The sequence below is a fragment of the Biomphalaria glabrata genome, chromosome 2 (genome assembly GCF_947242115.1).
Source record: "Biomphalaria glabrata chromosome 2, xgBioGlab47.1, whole genome shotgun sequence".
Lineage (NCBI taxonomy): Eukaryota > Metazoa > Mollusca > Gastropoda > Planorbidae > Biomphalaria > Biomphalaria glabrata.
In genome coordinates, this window is record NC_074712.1 from 9,108,166 (window position 1) to 9,126,983 (window position 18,818).

Sequence of the window (18,818 nt, forward strand, 5' to 3'; positions counted from 1 at the left end):
TTATTCACCCTAACCAGATACAGCCTCCGTCACTGGCCAATCCACACATTCAACTGTCACATAAAAGGTCTACGTATTTTTAATTAAAACGTAATGTAGGTCTATCTTTTTGGGGGCAATGACTCACGCATCTAAGTGTGCTAGCCATTGAAATAGTAATAACAACGGTAAATCTTTTTTTTTTTTTGTTAGAGAGAGAGAGAGAGAGAGAGAGAGAGAGAGATTAAAATAGCCTTATTTTACAAATCACATTTTTAAAGAAAAAAAAAGCAATTAGAAAAATAAATATCTGAATGACACGAACAGAAGTAAGCACATGTAGTTAACTGGGGCAAAAAAAAAGTGTGGGTGGGTGGGGGAGCATGGGTACAGTATTATAAAACTCTAAGTGCCAGAGAAATGGTAAAAAGGAGATAAAGACACTTATAAAAAGAAAATACACACTCACACACATACACGCTAAAACATGTGAGGAAAGAACCACCAGAAGCAGCTCGCACGCGGAACCAATGCCTCGCGGTGTTTCTTGTACCTTGGTGCTGGAACTCTTTGGCCTACTCGAGTCTGCTAGCCTCGTTCTCAGATAACAACAAGTATGCTATGGCGGAAGGTGTTTCCGTGCTCTCCATAAGAATGAAAGAAACTTTGTTCAATGGAGATAATGGAATGGATAGTGTTGAAACAGAATCCCAGGGAAGCAGGGATGATATTATTGAGCGTGATCCAGGATTTATTGAAGACAGATTTCGGGTAGATAGGAAGAAATTGGAACAAATGCTCCAGTTAGGTAAGTTTTTTTTTTCTTCTAAGGTCAGCAGTGGTTTTGTATACTTTATTTTTTGCAGTGATCTCCCCTGACTCGTAGTCAACATTTTAAAACATGACAGCTACACTCTATCACTATGACTATAGATCTAGCTAGCTCTAGAAGACCTAGATTATAGAGTCTAGGTGTCTACATTTGAATATAGATCTATATTTTTACTAATTTTAGATCTAGATTCTGATATACTATCTTGTTCTAGATCTAGATCTAGTATTATCATCTAGTGAGTCTAGTGATCTGATGATCTGTAATAATAATAATTCTGTAAGACTGTAACTATTTGACTTAGAATCTTAGTAATATAAATATTAAATTAAATTATAAATATATATAGTCAATATAGACTCTAGTAATCTAGACTACTAGATATAGTTACAATATATATTAAATATATATTTATATAGGAATAGATCTAGATCTATATTCAAATGTATCCTAGATCTAGCTAGACTATGGAATTATTCATTCATTAAGAATGAATAAATAATTCGTAGATTCCTTCCTTAACAAAGATTGAATTATTAAGATTCTAGCACTAGACTAGATAAATCTAATCTTAGAATGGCTAAATCTAGATCTATTTAGGATCTTGATTTCTATCATGACTCATGCCTCCCCTTCCTTCTTCCACCGCCATCCATATCAGGGAATTTGTTTTGTTTTACATGTTATCAAATGTTCCTTCGGAGTTGAAGATAATCTACTTCCTATTCTGCAGGATGATGGAGGTTGGCAGCGGGCAGGGTATGAAACCGGGACCATCGAGACGGCTGAACAACAGTCCAGAGCGCATACTGTTTGACCAGGCAGCATATTAAATAGATTAGATCTAGAGCTATGTATGAGTGATGTGTAAGGAAGGATCTAGTACCACTCACTCATCTCTTTGAATGATTGATCTAGAATAGTGTATTGGCTTGAGGAGGCTTTAGCCCTTGAGTTTGAATTCAGGTCTTTCACCTTTTGTTTTTAATAAATGCATTTAAAAAGCGATAATCCAGATACACCCTTCTTTCTCCTCTTCCCCCTTTCCAACAGGTCCAGACAAGTGATAGGATCATAGCATATTGAGAAAGTTAACAGCATGAAATTGCGCTAAACAAAAACAGTTGGTAAAAATAATATAACCCTACAGATCTATTATTATTTCATGACTGATCCAAAATAATTGATACAACTACGTACGTTTAATATATAATATGTTTTGTTTTTTAAAAAAAAAAGTATTTTTTATGTTTTTCTTGTTAAAGCACAATTTAGCAATATATGGGAAGGCTTGATTTTATTAACATTCCCCCCCCCCCCCCTTCCCCCGTGAGAATGTAGTATCCTTCCTGTAGAGGTAACTTAAATTGACAATCATGGTCATAAAGAATCTATTCACAACAGTACCATAAAACACACACACTAAATTATACTTACAGTGGGAAATAACTATTGCAGTCAATCCTTTCTATTTGCTTGAAATATGTTTGATAAAATCAAAGACAAAATCTTGGTTTATCAAAATATTAGAAAGCTTGAACTAAGATTTTAATACCATATATACTATCATGTTTAAAATAAAATAAAATAATATTTAATTTAATATACTAGCAATTATCAATTAGCCAAAATTACATTTTATGATGTTTGAATAAAAAAAATTCTTTATTGTCCTGGTCTCGACCATTAGAAATGAATAGACATTGTTTAATCACAAAAAATGTAAAAAAAAAATCTAATTAATACTGGACATTGTGATAAGTCACAAAAATCACACATAGTAAAAGAATGTTTTTATTTAGTCATGACGCATTGCATTGTAAGAACTGTTAGAATGTAGCACAAACTGTTTATTGCGTTAACTATCCATCATTTTCAAAAGTCAAACTAAATATATCTATTTAGCTCAAGCAGTGCTATGTCTCAACAAATCTAGTACAGTTCGAAGGTTGTGATTTTATTGTATATTTCTTGATTTATTTTCAATTTTATTTTGAAAAAAAAAAGATATGGGGGCTAGGAAGGATGTATCTGACTCCTTGTCTACCATTAGCTAATGTCATTCAATCAAATCGTCCTTCAGCAAAACTATTTGTTCAATCCCATAGTCCACCTGTGAGGGTTCCACTATAATGATGTTGCCAGGTGCTAGAAAGATTTATACTTCTAACTAGTTTAAAAAAAAAATCAGGAATGGAAAGATGGAAACATCATTATAAGTTAGTTATGGGAGCGGTTATATCAATCTTAATTGTCATCTTTCTTCAAGCTATTTACTCTAGCACATGCCGATATATTTTCTATGTATTCTTGGCCCCCCTCCTGCCCCCCCCCCCCCCCCCCCACTTAACTCTGTGCTGTCTATTAATTTATCAGTGTTGTCAGTCTTTATATTCATCTCGATTTTCCACTCAGTGTTTGCGCTTATATCTAGCTAGTTGTTTTTTTTGTGGTCTTTTATCTCTGTTCATTTGGTCTGAACAATTTTACATTTAGATGTTGTTTTTCCTCTTTACACTTAGGTTAGCGTTTCTCAAACCTTGTATCCCTGAGAAACCTTGTATCCCGTGTAGGTTGGCCTACTCCATCTCAATCAATCTCACTCGTTTTCATTTTGAAGTCTTCTTTCTCCTCTCCTGTCATCTAGATCTACAGATTCAACCATTTTTTTTTGTTTCAACTTCAGAAAACTTGTCCGCCCTTTCCAAAATTTCTTTTGAGAATCTCCCAAGGGAAACGTACCCCAGGTTTAAAAGCACAGTCTTTTCTTGCCAAGTAGTATCTGTGGTTGTCTCTTGGAAGAGTTCAACTTTTTAGAGGGAGTGCCGATGCACTCGCCTTCTTTAATATTCGAAATTCCGACCTGATGGATTTGGCTTTCATGGCCTGATTTCTGTTACAATGGCTTTAATGTTTGAAAGTTGGCAGCAATTATTGTAAAGAATTACGTACATAGTTGTACTGTTGAAGAGCATCAACGGAAGCTATTAGGCTGTGCCTAAAAAAGACTATGCTATGTACTTTTAGCTGGGGGGGGGGGAGTTCAAGATAATTCATTGTCCTGCCTTGTAGAACGCAAGTCTGTGTATTCACTTCTCTTGTACTGGTATATTTAGAAATAAGTTTCCTGCCAGATGTTTAGTTTAGATCCAGTGTAGATTTACTGAAGACATACTTGGGTTATCTCAGTTCTTGTTACTAAATTTTTCATTAACTTCAAAAAAAAAAAATAGCACACATTTTTTTGATGGATAAAAAATTTAATTGAAGTACGAGAATTAACATTAGACAAGAATTCATTGAGCCTTGTTCTACGTCAGAAATGTGCAGCGGTGTGTGTGTGTGTGTGAACAGTGAGTGCGAGTGTGGTTTCTCTTACTTTTTCATTAATAACTAGCTTTAGATGTGTAGTCTTTGAAGCTATGATTTTGTATTTCATTGTGGAAATAGCTCAGAGAAAAACAACTAAATTTAAAACAAAACAAAACAGGAAGTGGTGAAGGATGGATGGGACGTACGCACCATTCCTCTTTACTTTTCCATTCTCTGTCTGACTTCCTACTGCTCTGTCTGTTTATAGAAATAATTGGCCGTCCACCAATCTTCACTATCATTCTTGGCTGTCGTCATGTCTGTCGTTCTGTCTACCTGGACTTGATGAACAGGTGGTTGAAGTAAGAACTGTGGGTCTCGGTGCACGATAGTCAGGATTTTTACACAAGTCTCACAAAGCTTGATTTTTTTTTTCGGGAACGCGTTTATGCTTAATGTTGATGCGCAATTCTGAAACTTATGTCAGCACTGACCATTTACCTGCATGGCTGTCGCTGATGTCTATTGGTATGAGACTTCCATAATATCTAGCCTTGATCACACTGTCGGCTGAAATTGGAAATCTGGGCTATTATGCTTGTTACGCGAATTTCAGTTATACAATAACATAGAGGAGAACATAATGGAAAGATATATGTAGAGTAGCCTCCTCTTGGGCGTTAGTTTCAGAACTTTTTAGAACTTGTCTTGGATGATGTGCCGGGTTCACATTTGAACACAATCTGCGAACTTTAATGCGCTAATAAAAAAAAAGCATGAACACTTCTCTTGCTGAGCACTGTAAAAGTTGTTCCGCGGACTACAGGCCTACCAGTTTGAGAAACGCTGCTCGATGGTAAGGTAATTTACGGAATGAACTCTTGGTTCCAGAGCCTCGACTCAAGCAGGACATGCCTGTGCAGGGTCAGATGTGCTTGGCTGCACGTGCGTTTTGTGAGCAAACACTTCAACAAAATGGTCATTAAACTTGAGAGTGTTTAAATTGGATAGGCCTGGTTCCATTTGTTGGCGTGACAATCTTTGTTATAACAGGAGGGGGTAAGGAACAAAGAAAAGGAAAAAAAAATTGAAGGCTGGTAACACTGTTATTCTTTAGAATGTTTTTAACAATATAAAGCTGTACTGTCTGTGCTTAGGTCAAGATACAAACTAACCATTTCATTTGTAATTACACCGAGCTCTTTTCTTGTAATGTATTTTCTCCAGAAAAGTCTGATCATTGATTGGTAGAAGCCTTAAGATGTCAAATCCACGGTCTTGGATTCAAATTTCAGTTGTCGCCGGAAATTTACATATTAGTAACATTTTGTTTGAAGAAGTAAAATGAACTTTATTGACGATTCATGTCACTGAACACAAACTATTGACTTTTATAGCCAAATAAAGGAAAATAAATGAGTGACAGTCAAACAGACGTAGAAATATTCAAAGTAAAAAAAAAACCCACTGACTTTTAAAAGGCAAATAAACCAATGACGTTTCACAGCCAAACAAACTACTGATTGACACAGCCAAACAAACCACTGACTTTTAGTAGCAAAATAAGCCAATGACTTTTAACAGCCAGATAAACCAATGACTTTTCACAGCAAAAACAAACCAGTGACTTTATCAGTCATTTAAGTACTGAGTGTCGCAGCCAAACAAACCACACACTCTCACAGGGATATGAAAACGACATCCAGAAAGAATAAACTGAGCCGCTCGAGAGCGAGCGGAAAACAAAAAGTCATGAAAACTCACATTAGTTACCGGCTAAAGGTTAGGTCTATTAGTCATCTGCCGACTAGCGATATCAACCTAGCACACGCTAAATAGCACTTGCAGGCTTCCCTTTCTTCTCTCCATCCCAACATGTGCCCCGTCTCTCTATCTGTTTCGTCTTTCCGTGATTACTACAGTTCGACTGTACCCGTACCCAGTGTTTTCTGTTTGGTAATCCTGCTTCTAGTTCTCCTTGTTTCTCGTATGTGCCAACTCTCTCTAGGTCTTCATAGTTTTTTTGCGCCATATGTCACTCAGAAATAGATCGGGCTCCTTTTGTGTTAGTCACACGTGCAGCCGTGATCTTTCAATGCCTAGTAGTTGTATGTTGTTTTAGTTGCTTGTTCTAGTCAACCATTGTATTAGACATAATGTACTTTGCATTTGCAACTGCACATTTTGAAATGCGGTTTCAAAAGATCTTAGTGATTCAGACTTTAACGAAATCAGTGATATCTCGCTAGACACACCTGTTGGTGACTGCGGATCTTAAGGTGATGTTTTGAAGACTTCAGTGATTTAAACAGCCGGGAAAATATTGTCTCGAAGACACTGTCTTGGTGAGCAAAATGTTGTCATTTAATTTCTTGTAGCCATTGACTGGTTCATCTTTCTGTATGTTCAAATTACAATGAATGCCACTTCAGCTCCAAACATATCTGTCCACTATGAAAACCTATACATTGTTTTCCATATACTTCATTTTATTGTCATTCTCGCTCTGGTGCAAAAGACGTGAGAACTTGTCGTTTCGCTCATGAAAGCAACGAAAACTTGTTTTATTCACTGGCACCCTCAAGTAAAGTGCATAGATCTATCACGATATTGTTTATTGTCTTTCCTATTTAAATCTGTTCATTTTCGGTCCTGAAGAAAAAAAACCACCTTTCCTCTTTAATTATCTTTCTGTGGTACGCCACATGTGGCTTGACGGTCGTGATCTGGAAACCGTTGCTTCCTAATTTCCTCTCCACATTTATTAAGCATGTTGGTATCTGATGTGGTGCTGCGAGCTGTGGAGAAGAATAAGACAAGCTGTGAAGAGGTGAAGGACTTCTAACTCAAGTACAACGTTGTTGTTAGGCCTTCGAAACAGGTGCAGCGTTCATCTTGTGCTCAAACCAGCCTTTTCTTATTTCAACACTTGAGACTTGTGTAATCCTGACTATCGTGCACCGGACGACAGACATCACGAATGACAGTGGAGCTTGGTGACGACCAATCATTTCTATAAACAGACAGACCAGTAGGAAGGAAGACAGAAAATTGAAAGGAAGTGGGTATAGACAAAAAAAAGGCTCGTACCCCTATCCATCCATCACCCTGTTTTTTTTTTGTGTTTTTAATTTAAATTTAATTTTTCTCATAGTTTTAAAGACTACTAATTAATGACAAAGTAAAACTCTGAATACTAAACGGGTCTTCACCAAAAAATCTAATACCGGTACCAGAATTTATTTCTCTATAGTACTTTTCAAATAAACTGTTTAAGAAATGCAGGTGCAAGTAGACGAGGTCAATCAGGTCACGATAATTTAAGGTTTGTGTCTTAGCAACTAAGAAATGTTTGTCCCCAGTACAGCTAAGAATATATAATGCTTTGGTCAGCTGCTAATAATGCCAAGCTGTCAACCAAATGACAGAAACTACCAGAGACAAAGTTGGATTGATGGAGTAAAAATAATGCTACAAGGATGCCTCCATTTCACCAGACCTCACACCTTGCAACATACCGCCTGCAACGTTTTGCCAAGAATACTCCCCTGTAGAAGATTAAGATAAAAGAACAGGAATGTACAATAACACAAATTTTGGGGGCGATTCAGACATTGCACAATGCAAACTGTGTAGCTAATGTTTGTCTTCATAAGCAGTAAGTCGGACAGAGATCAATAATGTGGATGCTGAGAAATAGATTTGAGAGTGTACAGAGTATCACTGCTGAATTTCATTTATTATCAAGACAAGTCCCGATTTAAGTTTCCCATAGTTGTCATGGCGTAACACACTCATTCCAGTAGTACAACCTCTTTTTTTTTGGTCTAAACTAGCGTAACACTCAATCCAGCAACACATTCTTGTTTTACATGGCATAACACATTTGTTCCAGCAACACATTCTTGTTTTTTCCATGACATAACACATTTGTTCCAGCAACACATTCTTGTTTTACATGGTATAACACATTTGTTCCAGCAACACATTCTTGTTTTACATGGTATAACACATTTGTTCCAGCAACACATTCTTGTTTTACATGGCATAACACATTTGTTCCAGCAACACATTCTTGTTTTACATGGCATAACACATTTGTTCCAGCAACACATTCTTGTTTTACATGGCATAACACATTTGTTTCAGCAACACATTCTTGTTTTACATGGCATAACACATTTGTTTCAGCAACACATTCTTGTTTTACATGGTATAACACATTTGTTCCAGCAACACATTCTTGTTTTACATGGCATAACACATTTGTTTCAGCAACACATTCTTGTTTTACATGGCATAACACATTAGTTCCAGTAACACATTCTTGTTTTACATGGCATAACACATTTGTTTCAGCAACACATTCTTGTTTTACATGGTATAACACATTTGTTCTAGCAACACATTCTTGTTTTACATGGCATAACACATTTGTTCCAGCAACACATTCTTGTTTTACATGGCATAACACATTAGTTCCAGTAACACATTCTTGTTTTACATGGCATAACACATTTGTTCCAGCAACACATTCTTGTTTTACATGGCATAACACATTTGTTCCAGCAACACATTCTTGTTTTACATGGCATAACACATTTGTTTCAGCAACACATTCTTGTTTTACATGGCATAACACATTTGTTCCAGCAACACATTCTTGTTTTACATGGCTTAACACATTTGTTCCAGCAACACATTCTTGTTTTACATGGCATAACACATTTGTTCCAGCAACACATTCTTGTTTTACATGGCATAACACATTTGTTTCAGCAACACATTCTTGTTTTACATGGCTTAACACATTTGTTCCAGCAACACATTCTTGTTTTACATGGCATAACACATTTGTTCCAGCAACACATTCTTGTTTTACATGGCTTAACACATTTGTTCCAATATCACATACTTGTCTGATTTGGCGTAACGCATTCGTTCCACGTAACCCATCCTTGACCTGTTGTGTGGGGCATGTTACTAAGGTTCCAGTATTAAAAAATGATTTGTGAATTTGAATGTACATATAGTGCATTCCTCTGTGAGAGTTTAAGTTTATTCTGCAGTATACACTCTTTATTGTTACTAAACTACTTCTGTTAGAGAGTACTCCTATTCAACAAGATCGATATAAATAGGAGAGATCACGGACAGCACGAGGCCATAACAACAACAACAAACACAACACAACAAAAACAACAACCACCTCATTTGAAGACAGTATGATGTAACACCTCCACATTTATTTATCTATCATCAAAAGAAGAAATGCTTTCATACATCTCTTTAGTCATTAACCAGTTATTACAGAAGAGAACGGATCAGCAATGCCATCACAGCATCGGTTTCGTGTGTGATGACTACTTTCTCCACTATAGGTGTTCATTCACATGGCGAATAGTTTTCTAACCTGTATAGAACAGGGTCTTTACAACGAAGAACCACTGCTTTTAACAAAGTGTAACATTTTAACAACATTTCATTCTAGATCTACATTAAGTTTAGTCAGGACAACAATTCCTTAGAAGTTTTAACTATTTGAACTTTAATATCGACTTATGAACTCTGACCTCCACTGCGCATTTTGTTTTTAACATCCAATGGGTTTTACGTCTCCACCATTTATTGATATGCGCCTTCGTTGAAGGTATTAGCGATGGGATGAATGCACTTTGAAGTTCTGAGAACTCTGAGAAGGGCTTCAAAAAAAAACTATGGGGGAAAATGTGCTTCATCTGCATGCAAACATGGCCCAAGCAAGGCCATCTCTCAGCAGCAGGTGTTGAACCGCATCGTTTAGATCTGAACTACTTTCATCCTGCTGAGAGCAGAGTGCTACCTTGAAATGATCAGTTTTTGTTGTCTTGATATATATTTGTTAATCACCAGGTTCTGATAAGAAAAAGCTACAACTACACACAAGAGATTTAGCGTTTGGAAAGACTGAAGATGCCAATGGGAAATGAAAGGGTTACGTCTGTGGACGCTATTGACCGTCAAATTCAAAAGAGTTACCTTGAACGAAAAGGAAACTTTGAACGTGATCACTTCTACCTCGTTCTGAACTTGTCGGTTGATAGAGTAAAAACTATAAATTAAGGAGCGCTCGTCTTTTGTTTGCTATTGAATAGCTTGTTTTTGTTTTGTGTGTGTTGAGTAAGAGAGAGATTGAGAGAGGTTTTTATTCACCAGTTGAATACGATAGAGTTCCCGAGTTCAATAAACAAAAGTCTTTCAACATGGATTTCTTTGATTGAGCTTGCTGATAGTAACATTGTGTTACTTACTGGACATCTTTCTCTGTACACCTTTCTCTCTTCTCTCACTTTCTCTCACACACACACTCTGTACTCTATTGACATGTTTCTCTGTATACACTTTCTCTTATGTACGACTCTCTCTCTCTCTCTCTCTCTACTCTTTCACATAGGCTCTCTTTGTAGTCTTGACATCTTTCTCTGTACACTTTTCTCTTTATGTAGTCTCCCTCTCTCTCTCTCCTCTTGATTACCTCTCTCTTTATTCTATTTAAATCTCTCTCTGTTTCTCTCATCTTTCATTTTATTCTCGCTCACGTTCTTCCACTTGTCCCAAATAAAGTTTAAAGTTTCAGAAACTGGACGAATTACTTCTCGAAGCATAATTTGGCAATGAAATGACATACCAGTACTGGTATCAATGATTTCTGTCGTGTATGTCGTGATTCTTAGTTTCATTTTGAGGTAATAACACCAGTCTTGCGTTTTAAATCTTAGTCATTCATTCACCTGTTGAAAATCTGTCTTAGTCTCATCAAATATCCTGACAGTAAGATGAAACTAAGAAACGCCAAATGTATAGATTTAGATGTAATTTTATGGTTACAACAGCTAACATATGAAATATATAATATTAAAAGCTGATAATTTCTTTCTGCTAACATTACAAATCGCATCGATATTTAATTTAGATACAACAACAAAAAAAATTATCAGGATCCAGCTATCTCATCAGAAATGTTCATCCACATGGACCAAGATTTTAATCAACATGTTTTCTCAAATCAGCTCCATGTTTGATTTGGATCGGTTCCTTTTTCTATATAAGTGTTGAACAGATCTTAATGAAATCACCCATCTCAAACATGGACTCTCCAGGAAATGTCTTTAATTGAAGGCGTCCAGCAAAGTTATGATAAAATCAAGCAGGCATCGGGATGAAGAATTGTTTCACTTACGTTTTCGGTAAAGTCATAAAAAAATAAAGTAACAAAATAGATGTCTTGTTTTTAAACATCTTTCATCACCACCAGGTGAAGTGGTTTCAAAGGTGCAGAAGAAACTAATCCATCAATACTATTAGGTTGAAGGGTTCACCTCGCACCGCTTTGTCTCGGATTATACTCTTTGTTTAGACAATCCACTAGAAGAGTCTAGGTCGCTAAACATGATTCCCGAGTCGATCTGAAACCCATTGGCGTGTGTGGGATATGCGTAAAGAAGCAAATAGCCTCGTCATCACCTCTTTGGAAATATATTTCATTTTTGATTTCATCAGAGCTAGCGATTATTTGCCAGTTTTGGTCAAGACATGTCATGCAAAATGAAAGTTTGGAAGTAAAATAAAGGCACCATTAAAATGCACGCGAAAGAAAAGCGAAAACCTTTTGTCGTGTTTTGATTGAGACATCTGCTGATCTGAAATCCTTGCCTCATTGTCCTTCACCATGTTACTTTTATTTCCTGGAAGCGTCTTCCCGATGGACGGCTTTAAGGTCTACTCAAGTTGTGGGGTACAATCGAGCTGTAATTTTGACGGCAGTTGGGGAAGTAATTATTCCGGCGTCCATTTGACAATGAATAAATCAAGCACGCAGTGTGCATTCCTTTTTGGATTCTTCGCATGGCTCTGACATAAGAAAAGAAGATTCACAACCTTGAAAAAATAAAGGTGTAACTTAAAAGTTCTTATGAAGTATTATGAAGTATAAACTTAGTTACATACTTTTACATTTGTAACATTTTCTTATGAAGCATTAAGTGTTCCAACTTAGTTACATAATTCTACATTTGCAACATTTTCTTATGAAGCATTAAGTGTTCCAACTTAGTTACATAATTCTACATTTGCAACATTTTCTTATGAAGCATTAAGTGTTCCAACTTAGTTACATAATTCTACATTTGTAACATTTTCTTATGAAGCATTAAGTGTTCCAACTTAGTTACATAATTCTACATTTGTAACATTTTCTTATGAAGCATTAAGTGTTCCAACTTAGTTACATAATTCTACATTTGTAACATTTTCTTATGAAGCATTAAGTGTTCCAACTTAGTTACATAATTCTACATTTGCAACATTTTCTTATGAAGCATTAAGTGTTCCAACTTAGTTACATAATTCTACATTTGTAACATTTTCTTATAAAGCATTAAGTGTTCCAACTTAGTTACATAATTCTACATTTGCAACATTTTCTTATGAAGCATTAAGTGTTCCAACTTAGTTACATAATTCTACATTTGTAACATTTTCTTATGAAGCATTAAGTGTTCCAACTTAGTTACATAATTCTACATTTGTAACATTTTCTTATGAAGCATTAAGTGTTCCAACTTAGTTACATAATTCTACATTTGCAACATTTTCTTATGAAGCATTAAGTGTTCCAACTTAGTTACATAATTCTACATTTGCAACATTTTCTTATGAAGCATTAAGTGTTCCAACTTAGTTACATAATTCTACATTTGCAACATTTTCTTATGAAGCATTAAGTGTTCCAACTTAGTTACATAATTCTACTTTTGTAACATTTTCTTATGAAGCATTAGTTACATAATTCTACATTTGTAACATTTTCTTATGAAGCATTAAGTGTTCCAACTTAGTTACATAATTCTACATTTGCAACATTTTCTTATGAAGCATTAAGTGTTCCAACTTAGTTACATAATTCTACATTTGTAACATTTTCTTATGAAGCATTAAGTGTTCCAACTTAGTTACATAATTCTACATTTGCAACATTTTCTTATGAAGCATTAAGTGTTCCAACTTAGTTACATAATTCTACATTTGCAACATTTTCTTATGAAGCATTAAGTGTTCCAACTTAGTTACATAATTCTACATTTGCAACATTTTCTTATGAAGCATTAAGTGTTCCAACTTAGTTACATAATTCTACATTTGCAACATTTTCTTATGAAGCATTAAGTGTTCCAACTTAGTTACATAATTCTACTTTTGCAACATTTTCTTATGAAGCATTAAGTGTTCCAACTTAGTTACATAATTCTACATTTGTAACATTTTCTTATGAAGCATTAAGTGTTCCAACTTAGTTACATAATTCTACATTTGTAACATTTTCTTATGAAGATTTAAGTGTTCCAACTAAGTTACATAATTTTACATTTGTAACATTTTTATGTCTGTTATGTGTACACAAAAAATAATATTTAAAATATTTCTTGGAGAACAACCAGAGCGTTACAGTTTCTGTATAATCAAACGATTGACATTGATTTTGTTATCGATTAGTTCTAGAAATGAATTGATTGAGAAATGCCCGTGAAATGTTTGCTAAGTAAAAGTTGTGCGTGAGACCCTAGTGATCTATAAGACAAAGAGATTTCACATGTACTTCACAACGAGGGAGTGGTGTGGCCAATAAAATCGTTACATTTCTTAACTCGGTTTTGATAATGTCAGGTACCCATAATTCAGCAACGACCTATATAACTGAATTGCCATCCCACCGGAAACTAACTTGGGAGCCTCTTTTTTGTGTGTGTCCAAGAGAGCAGAAAATTAGAGCTTTGCCAACATATCCTTTGGCTGGACAGTGTACAGATCTTTTAGAAAGCTACATTTTCAGCACTCCCAGCTTTTAAAGACGCGCTGTGAATTGTTTGAGTGATAAATGGCCCAAGGGCTAAGTTGCTTTAAAAAAATCCTACTATTAGCTTATTACAAAACTTAATATCAACTCACTCTGTCTGTCTGGTAAAATTGTTTTTTTTTACGTTATTTCTCACACACCCATTTTAGGATCAAGTTGAAACTTCTCACAATTATTTATTGACATAGACAAGACATGAATCAATAATAAAAGAAAACCCAATCAGATACATAATTACTGATATATCATTATTTTGTTTTATAGCTACAAGAGAAACTAATACTTCAGTATTCACAGATATGGCTACATTTGTTGGGTTTAATCCTCTTAAATAATTGTTAACGCTATTTCTCCCTCATGCATTTTCCGACCAATCTGATACTTCAAACTATTATTTATTGTACCTTATGAATCAATAAACAAAACTATTCAATCATTCAATTAATTATTGGTAATTAATTATTTTGTTTGATATCGAATAAGGGAAATAACGTGTGAATTATTGGTAGATATAGTTTTAAAGACGGAGTTCTTCCCCATAGATAAGCGTCCTTGACATTGTTTAGTTTATCGTGAAAATCTCTAATAAGAAATTCGTAACTAATTTCTCACTACCGGTACATGAATAATAACAGAGAAACAAAACAATGGACCTCATTCACCAATCGTAAACAAACAACATTTAGTCACGTGATCTTATTGATAAAACAACGCCAAAAAAAAGTCACGTGACAACCATCATGAATGAAACATGAGATCGTAAATTGTATAGAAGAGATAGAGCACCACGTGGCTAAATGTTGTTTGTTTACGATTGTTGAATGAGGTCCATTGGTTTCCAAGTTGTTTTTTCCAAATTTTGAACGTGGTGGAAAAATATGTGTTATCATTAAAGTTTGATTGGCCTAATTGCTTGTAGGCTAATGATTTATTTTGACATTAATGTATGAAGCTTTTTTTTTTTGTTTTTTTCTTTCATTTCTTCACCATTGGTGTCTCTGGGAAATATCGAGATACGTACGTAGCTCTTATTGAGGATTTTCACACACACACGCAAGTTAATTTTCTTTGCTTACTTTTTGGATTTTCCAAGGCCTTCGTTCTATAAGCAATAAAACTCAGGAAAAAATAAAGAGAAAGTGATATGAACAAATGTGATGGCATCATAATGGAATGTAATTAAAAACTTGAGAAAACGAAAAGAGGAAGATTGGGTGAGAATTTTGAAATAAATAGCCAAAATACTAGACAATGTCAAGGACGCGATATTGAAAGATCACTTTTGCCAACTGGTACAGACGACTATGTGCTACAAGGTCAAGAGGTTAAGATCCGCTGAAAAGTGCACACCAATGATTAATATCTTATTAACATAGTTCGGTTATCAAGACATTCTTATTTTGTACACCGGATACACCGAAAAGCAACAACCAAATCTCCAATTTTCAGACGTTACATATTTACACGTGGACTCAATTGGACTCAATAATTTCAGTGTTGTGTTTGTATCGTCCATGTTTATTTGACCGGATGTGAGTGTATAACTTCTCCTATCTTATACTCTTAAGTTACAGCGTTCCTTGTGTGTATCGCATATCCACACGTTTTGATGTAGTTGTTGATGCTAGTTACTTCTCTCTTTCACGAATCGTGATGTAAGGACCAATACATCAGTAGGGCCCCATATTACATAAGCATTTAAGCATCGAACCCTTGCCTTTCAGAGATCTGTTTACGTTTTCACAAGAAGCACACAATCTTACTTTAAAGTAAGTAACGTCTCCCCTTTCAGACCATACGGTTTATACCATCAGATTCTTTGTGTCTTGTGGCCAGCACAACGACCAACCGCCTTTGGATGGACTCGGGGGCGTCCTAAAAATCTACATTTTCAAAATCCCAGTCATCACCGAGATTCGAACCCAGGTTTCCAGGTTCGGAAGCCAAGCGCTTAACCACTTAGCCACCGCGCCCCTTCAATCGTATTTTGTGAAACCATATTGCTATTTCAGATTATAATGCGGATCCATAAACCTAAAACGACGTGGTGGACGGATGTATAATCTCTCCTACTGCCTATTCTCTAAGTCTGGGGTTCAAGTTCTAGTGTGGATACTTGTCGATCATTGAAGATTCAGGCTGAGGAATGAAATCCCTGTGTTCAATCTCCGTGCATGTTTACTCTCTTTCTATAGAATGTCAAGTCTGATGTTGTGTTGACCTTACACTACTCTAGTTACACTAGTAGACTAATTGGTCAAGAAAAATACGTTTACCACCGCCTTCCCCGCAGACCATTTCGAGAACTTTACATGAACTTTACATGAAATAAGCTTGGTAATTCTAATGGCGCTACAGTCGACAGAAATACCGTCCATGCATTGGTTTGGAGAAACTGTATGTTGTTTTTTTTTCACTCTGTGTGTGTGTGTCCATACCACTGGTGTGTCTTAAAAATATTGAAAACCAACTAAAATGTTCGGATCCAATCCTTTGTTTGTAGAATTTATATAGCATACTTTATAACACCAAATTGCCCAGTGTCAAAGACCCCCGCCCCCCGGGACCTGTTTGTTGTTTCTTTCACATTCCCGAAGAAAGCCAATCTATTTTCATTGACGTAGTAAATACTACACATATGTTTTGTTTTCATAGGAATATAATTGTAGAAGACAGCAGAAGTCCAAGTCTTATCTTTGAACCATTCACCTCCCCACTTTGTCACTTAGATAAGTAAGTAGTTCCAAGTGTATCCTGATGTTCAACAATTTACACAGTCTCCATCGAACCTGGAACCTATTTACCTTTTGAACTTTTGTCACCCACTTATCTTGCCGACATCGAGTGAAGGGCACATTTGGAGATTGATGGAGATTCATTTATCCTTCCTCGGTTGAGTGTATTGAACATTTATGTGAATATAGGAGTTGATTTTATTTTTAAATTAGGTAAAACAAATCAAGAAAGACTCTCGGGCGAATAAAAAGACTTTCTGGTGAATACAAATTCCAGTAACGTTCTCGTTTCAATTTGGGCTAGTATCTAAATGTGCTAAGCCTGACCTCTATAAATACCTTGGTGGATAGAAGTGCAAGCGATATTGTAATTCAACTTGTGATGATGTGACGTCTTTTCAACTCTAGGATTCGTTTGATTATTTCACAATTTCACTAGCGCCCTTTTTATTACAAAGCATTTATCAAATCACTCTGTGTGTCTGGTAAAAGGCTTGTACATTTTATTTCTCACATACCCATTCTCGGATCAAGTTGAAACTTTGCACAATTATTCATTGGCATAGACAAGACATGAATCAATAAAACGAATTAACCAATTTGTTAATTAATAAATTTTTTCCCACACCCATTCTCAGATCAAGTGGAAACTTTAAACAGTTAAGATTATACCCAACAAAACATGAATCAATTAAAAAAAAGTAACCAATCAGTCAATTATTTTTTGTTTGATATTCAATGAAGGAAATAACTTCTACATGATGGAGAGATGTAGTTGTAAGTGCGAAGTTCTTCCCCTTAGATAAACTTTGTTTTGTTTTAAAAAAAAAACATTTTTCTTGTTTGCAACTTACTTTACAGTACATTGACATTGAATTTTGACAATAGACATACCTCTACGTTTGTTGGTCAGGCGAATTCAACACAAATAATAAGAAAGAACATTTTTGTTTACAATGAACTTTATAGCGTGTTTTTAAACATACGTAATAATAATAATAAACACAGTCTATTTTTTTTAGATGTTTTCCTATAATTTAAAAGAAACCCTATTATTTCAGTTATCCTCTTATTCACATTGCTTGGCTAATTAGTTGTTTTTTTTAAATCGTATATTTCCGTTTGAAGAACTAAACTCCTGAAATAAAAACTTTGATTTATTTTCTGTTTCTATACTTGTAAAATAAACTTTGTGAGAAATACATTAGATAATTATTGCTTTTAGAGTGCTTTTGTAATATGTGAACATTAAAACTTACCTTACATATTACCTTCGTACTCGGAATGTGCAATCTCAGTTTTAGAAGTCCTCCGCGTTGTACACTTTAATTATATAGTGTAAACTGCACCAAAGTATTTCAGTACAAGAGTCCATCAAATTATTTTAGTGTCAAGCGCACAAAACGATTTAAAAGTGCACCAAAATGTTTTCTCCAAAGACAGCCAGCACAGCAGTAGTGCACAAATAACAGTCGTGGTGCATCGCTCCAAGATACTTGTAAATAAAGTAAACCATTTCAGAACACTTTCATGCTACTCTCTACAATCTCAAAGATAGATTAACATTTCCTACTTGTATTAGAACATACAAAGTCCATCTAGTTGTTCTATAGTCATCACTTGACATTCAGAAAGTGTGGCTTAATGTGGTACTCGTTCACCTTGTCCACTAGACGTGGAATGTTCTGTTTTCGTTGCTTAATGTGGTACTCATTCACCTTGTCCACTAGACATGGAACGTTTTGATTAAATTTGCTTAATGTGATGCTCATTCACCTTGTCCACTAGACGTGGAATGTTCTGTTTTCATTGCTTAATGTGGTACTCATTCACCTTGTCCACTAGACATGGAACGTTTTGTTTTCATTGCTTAATGTGGTACTCATTCACCTTGTCCACTAGACGTTGAATGTTCTGTTTTCATTGCTTAATGTGGTATTCATTCACCTTGTCCACTAGACGTTGAATGTTCTGTTTTCATTGCTTAATGTGGTACTCATTCACCTTGTCCACTAGACGTTGAATGTTCTGTTTTCATTGCTTAATGTGGTAATCATTCACCTTGTCC

General features: G+C 35.4%; 1 protein-coding gene across 1 annotated transcript in view; it reads left to right on the plus strand.

Moving 5' to 3' along the window:
* Positions 1-547: 547 nt before the first annotated feature.
* The window catches only part of LOC106054705 (protein bicaudal C homolog 1-A-like), a 100,849-nt gene continuing 82,578 nt past the window's right edge, over positions 548-18,818 (plus strand). Inside the window, exon 1 of the mRNA XM_056019015.1 lies at positions 548-787. Coding sequence (XP_055874990.1) covers positions 601-787 — 187 coding nt within the window. The 5' untranslated portion in view covers positions 548-600. The remainder of the gene's footprint in view (positions 788-18,818) is intronic.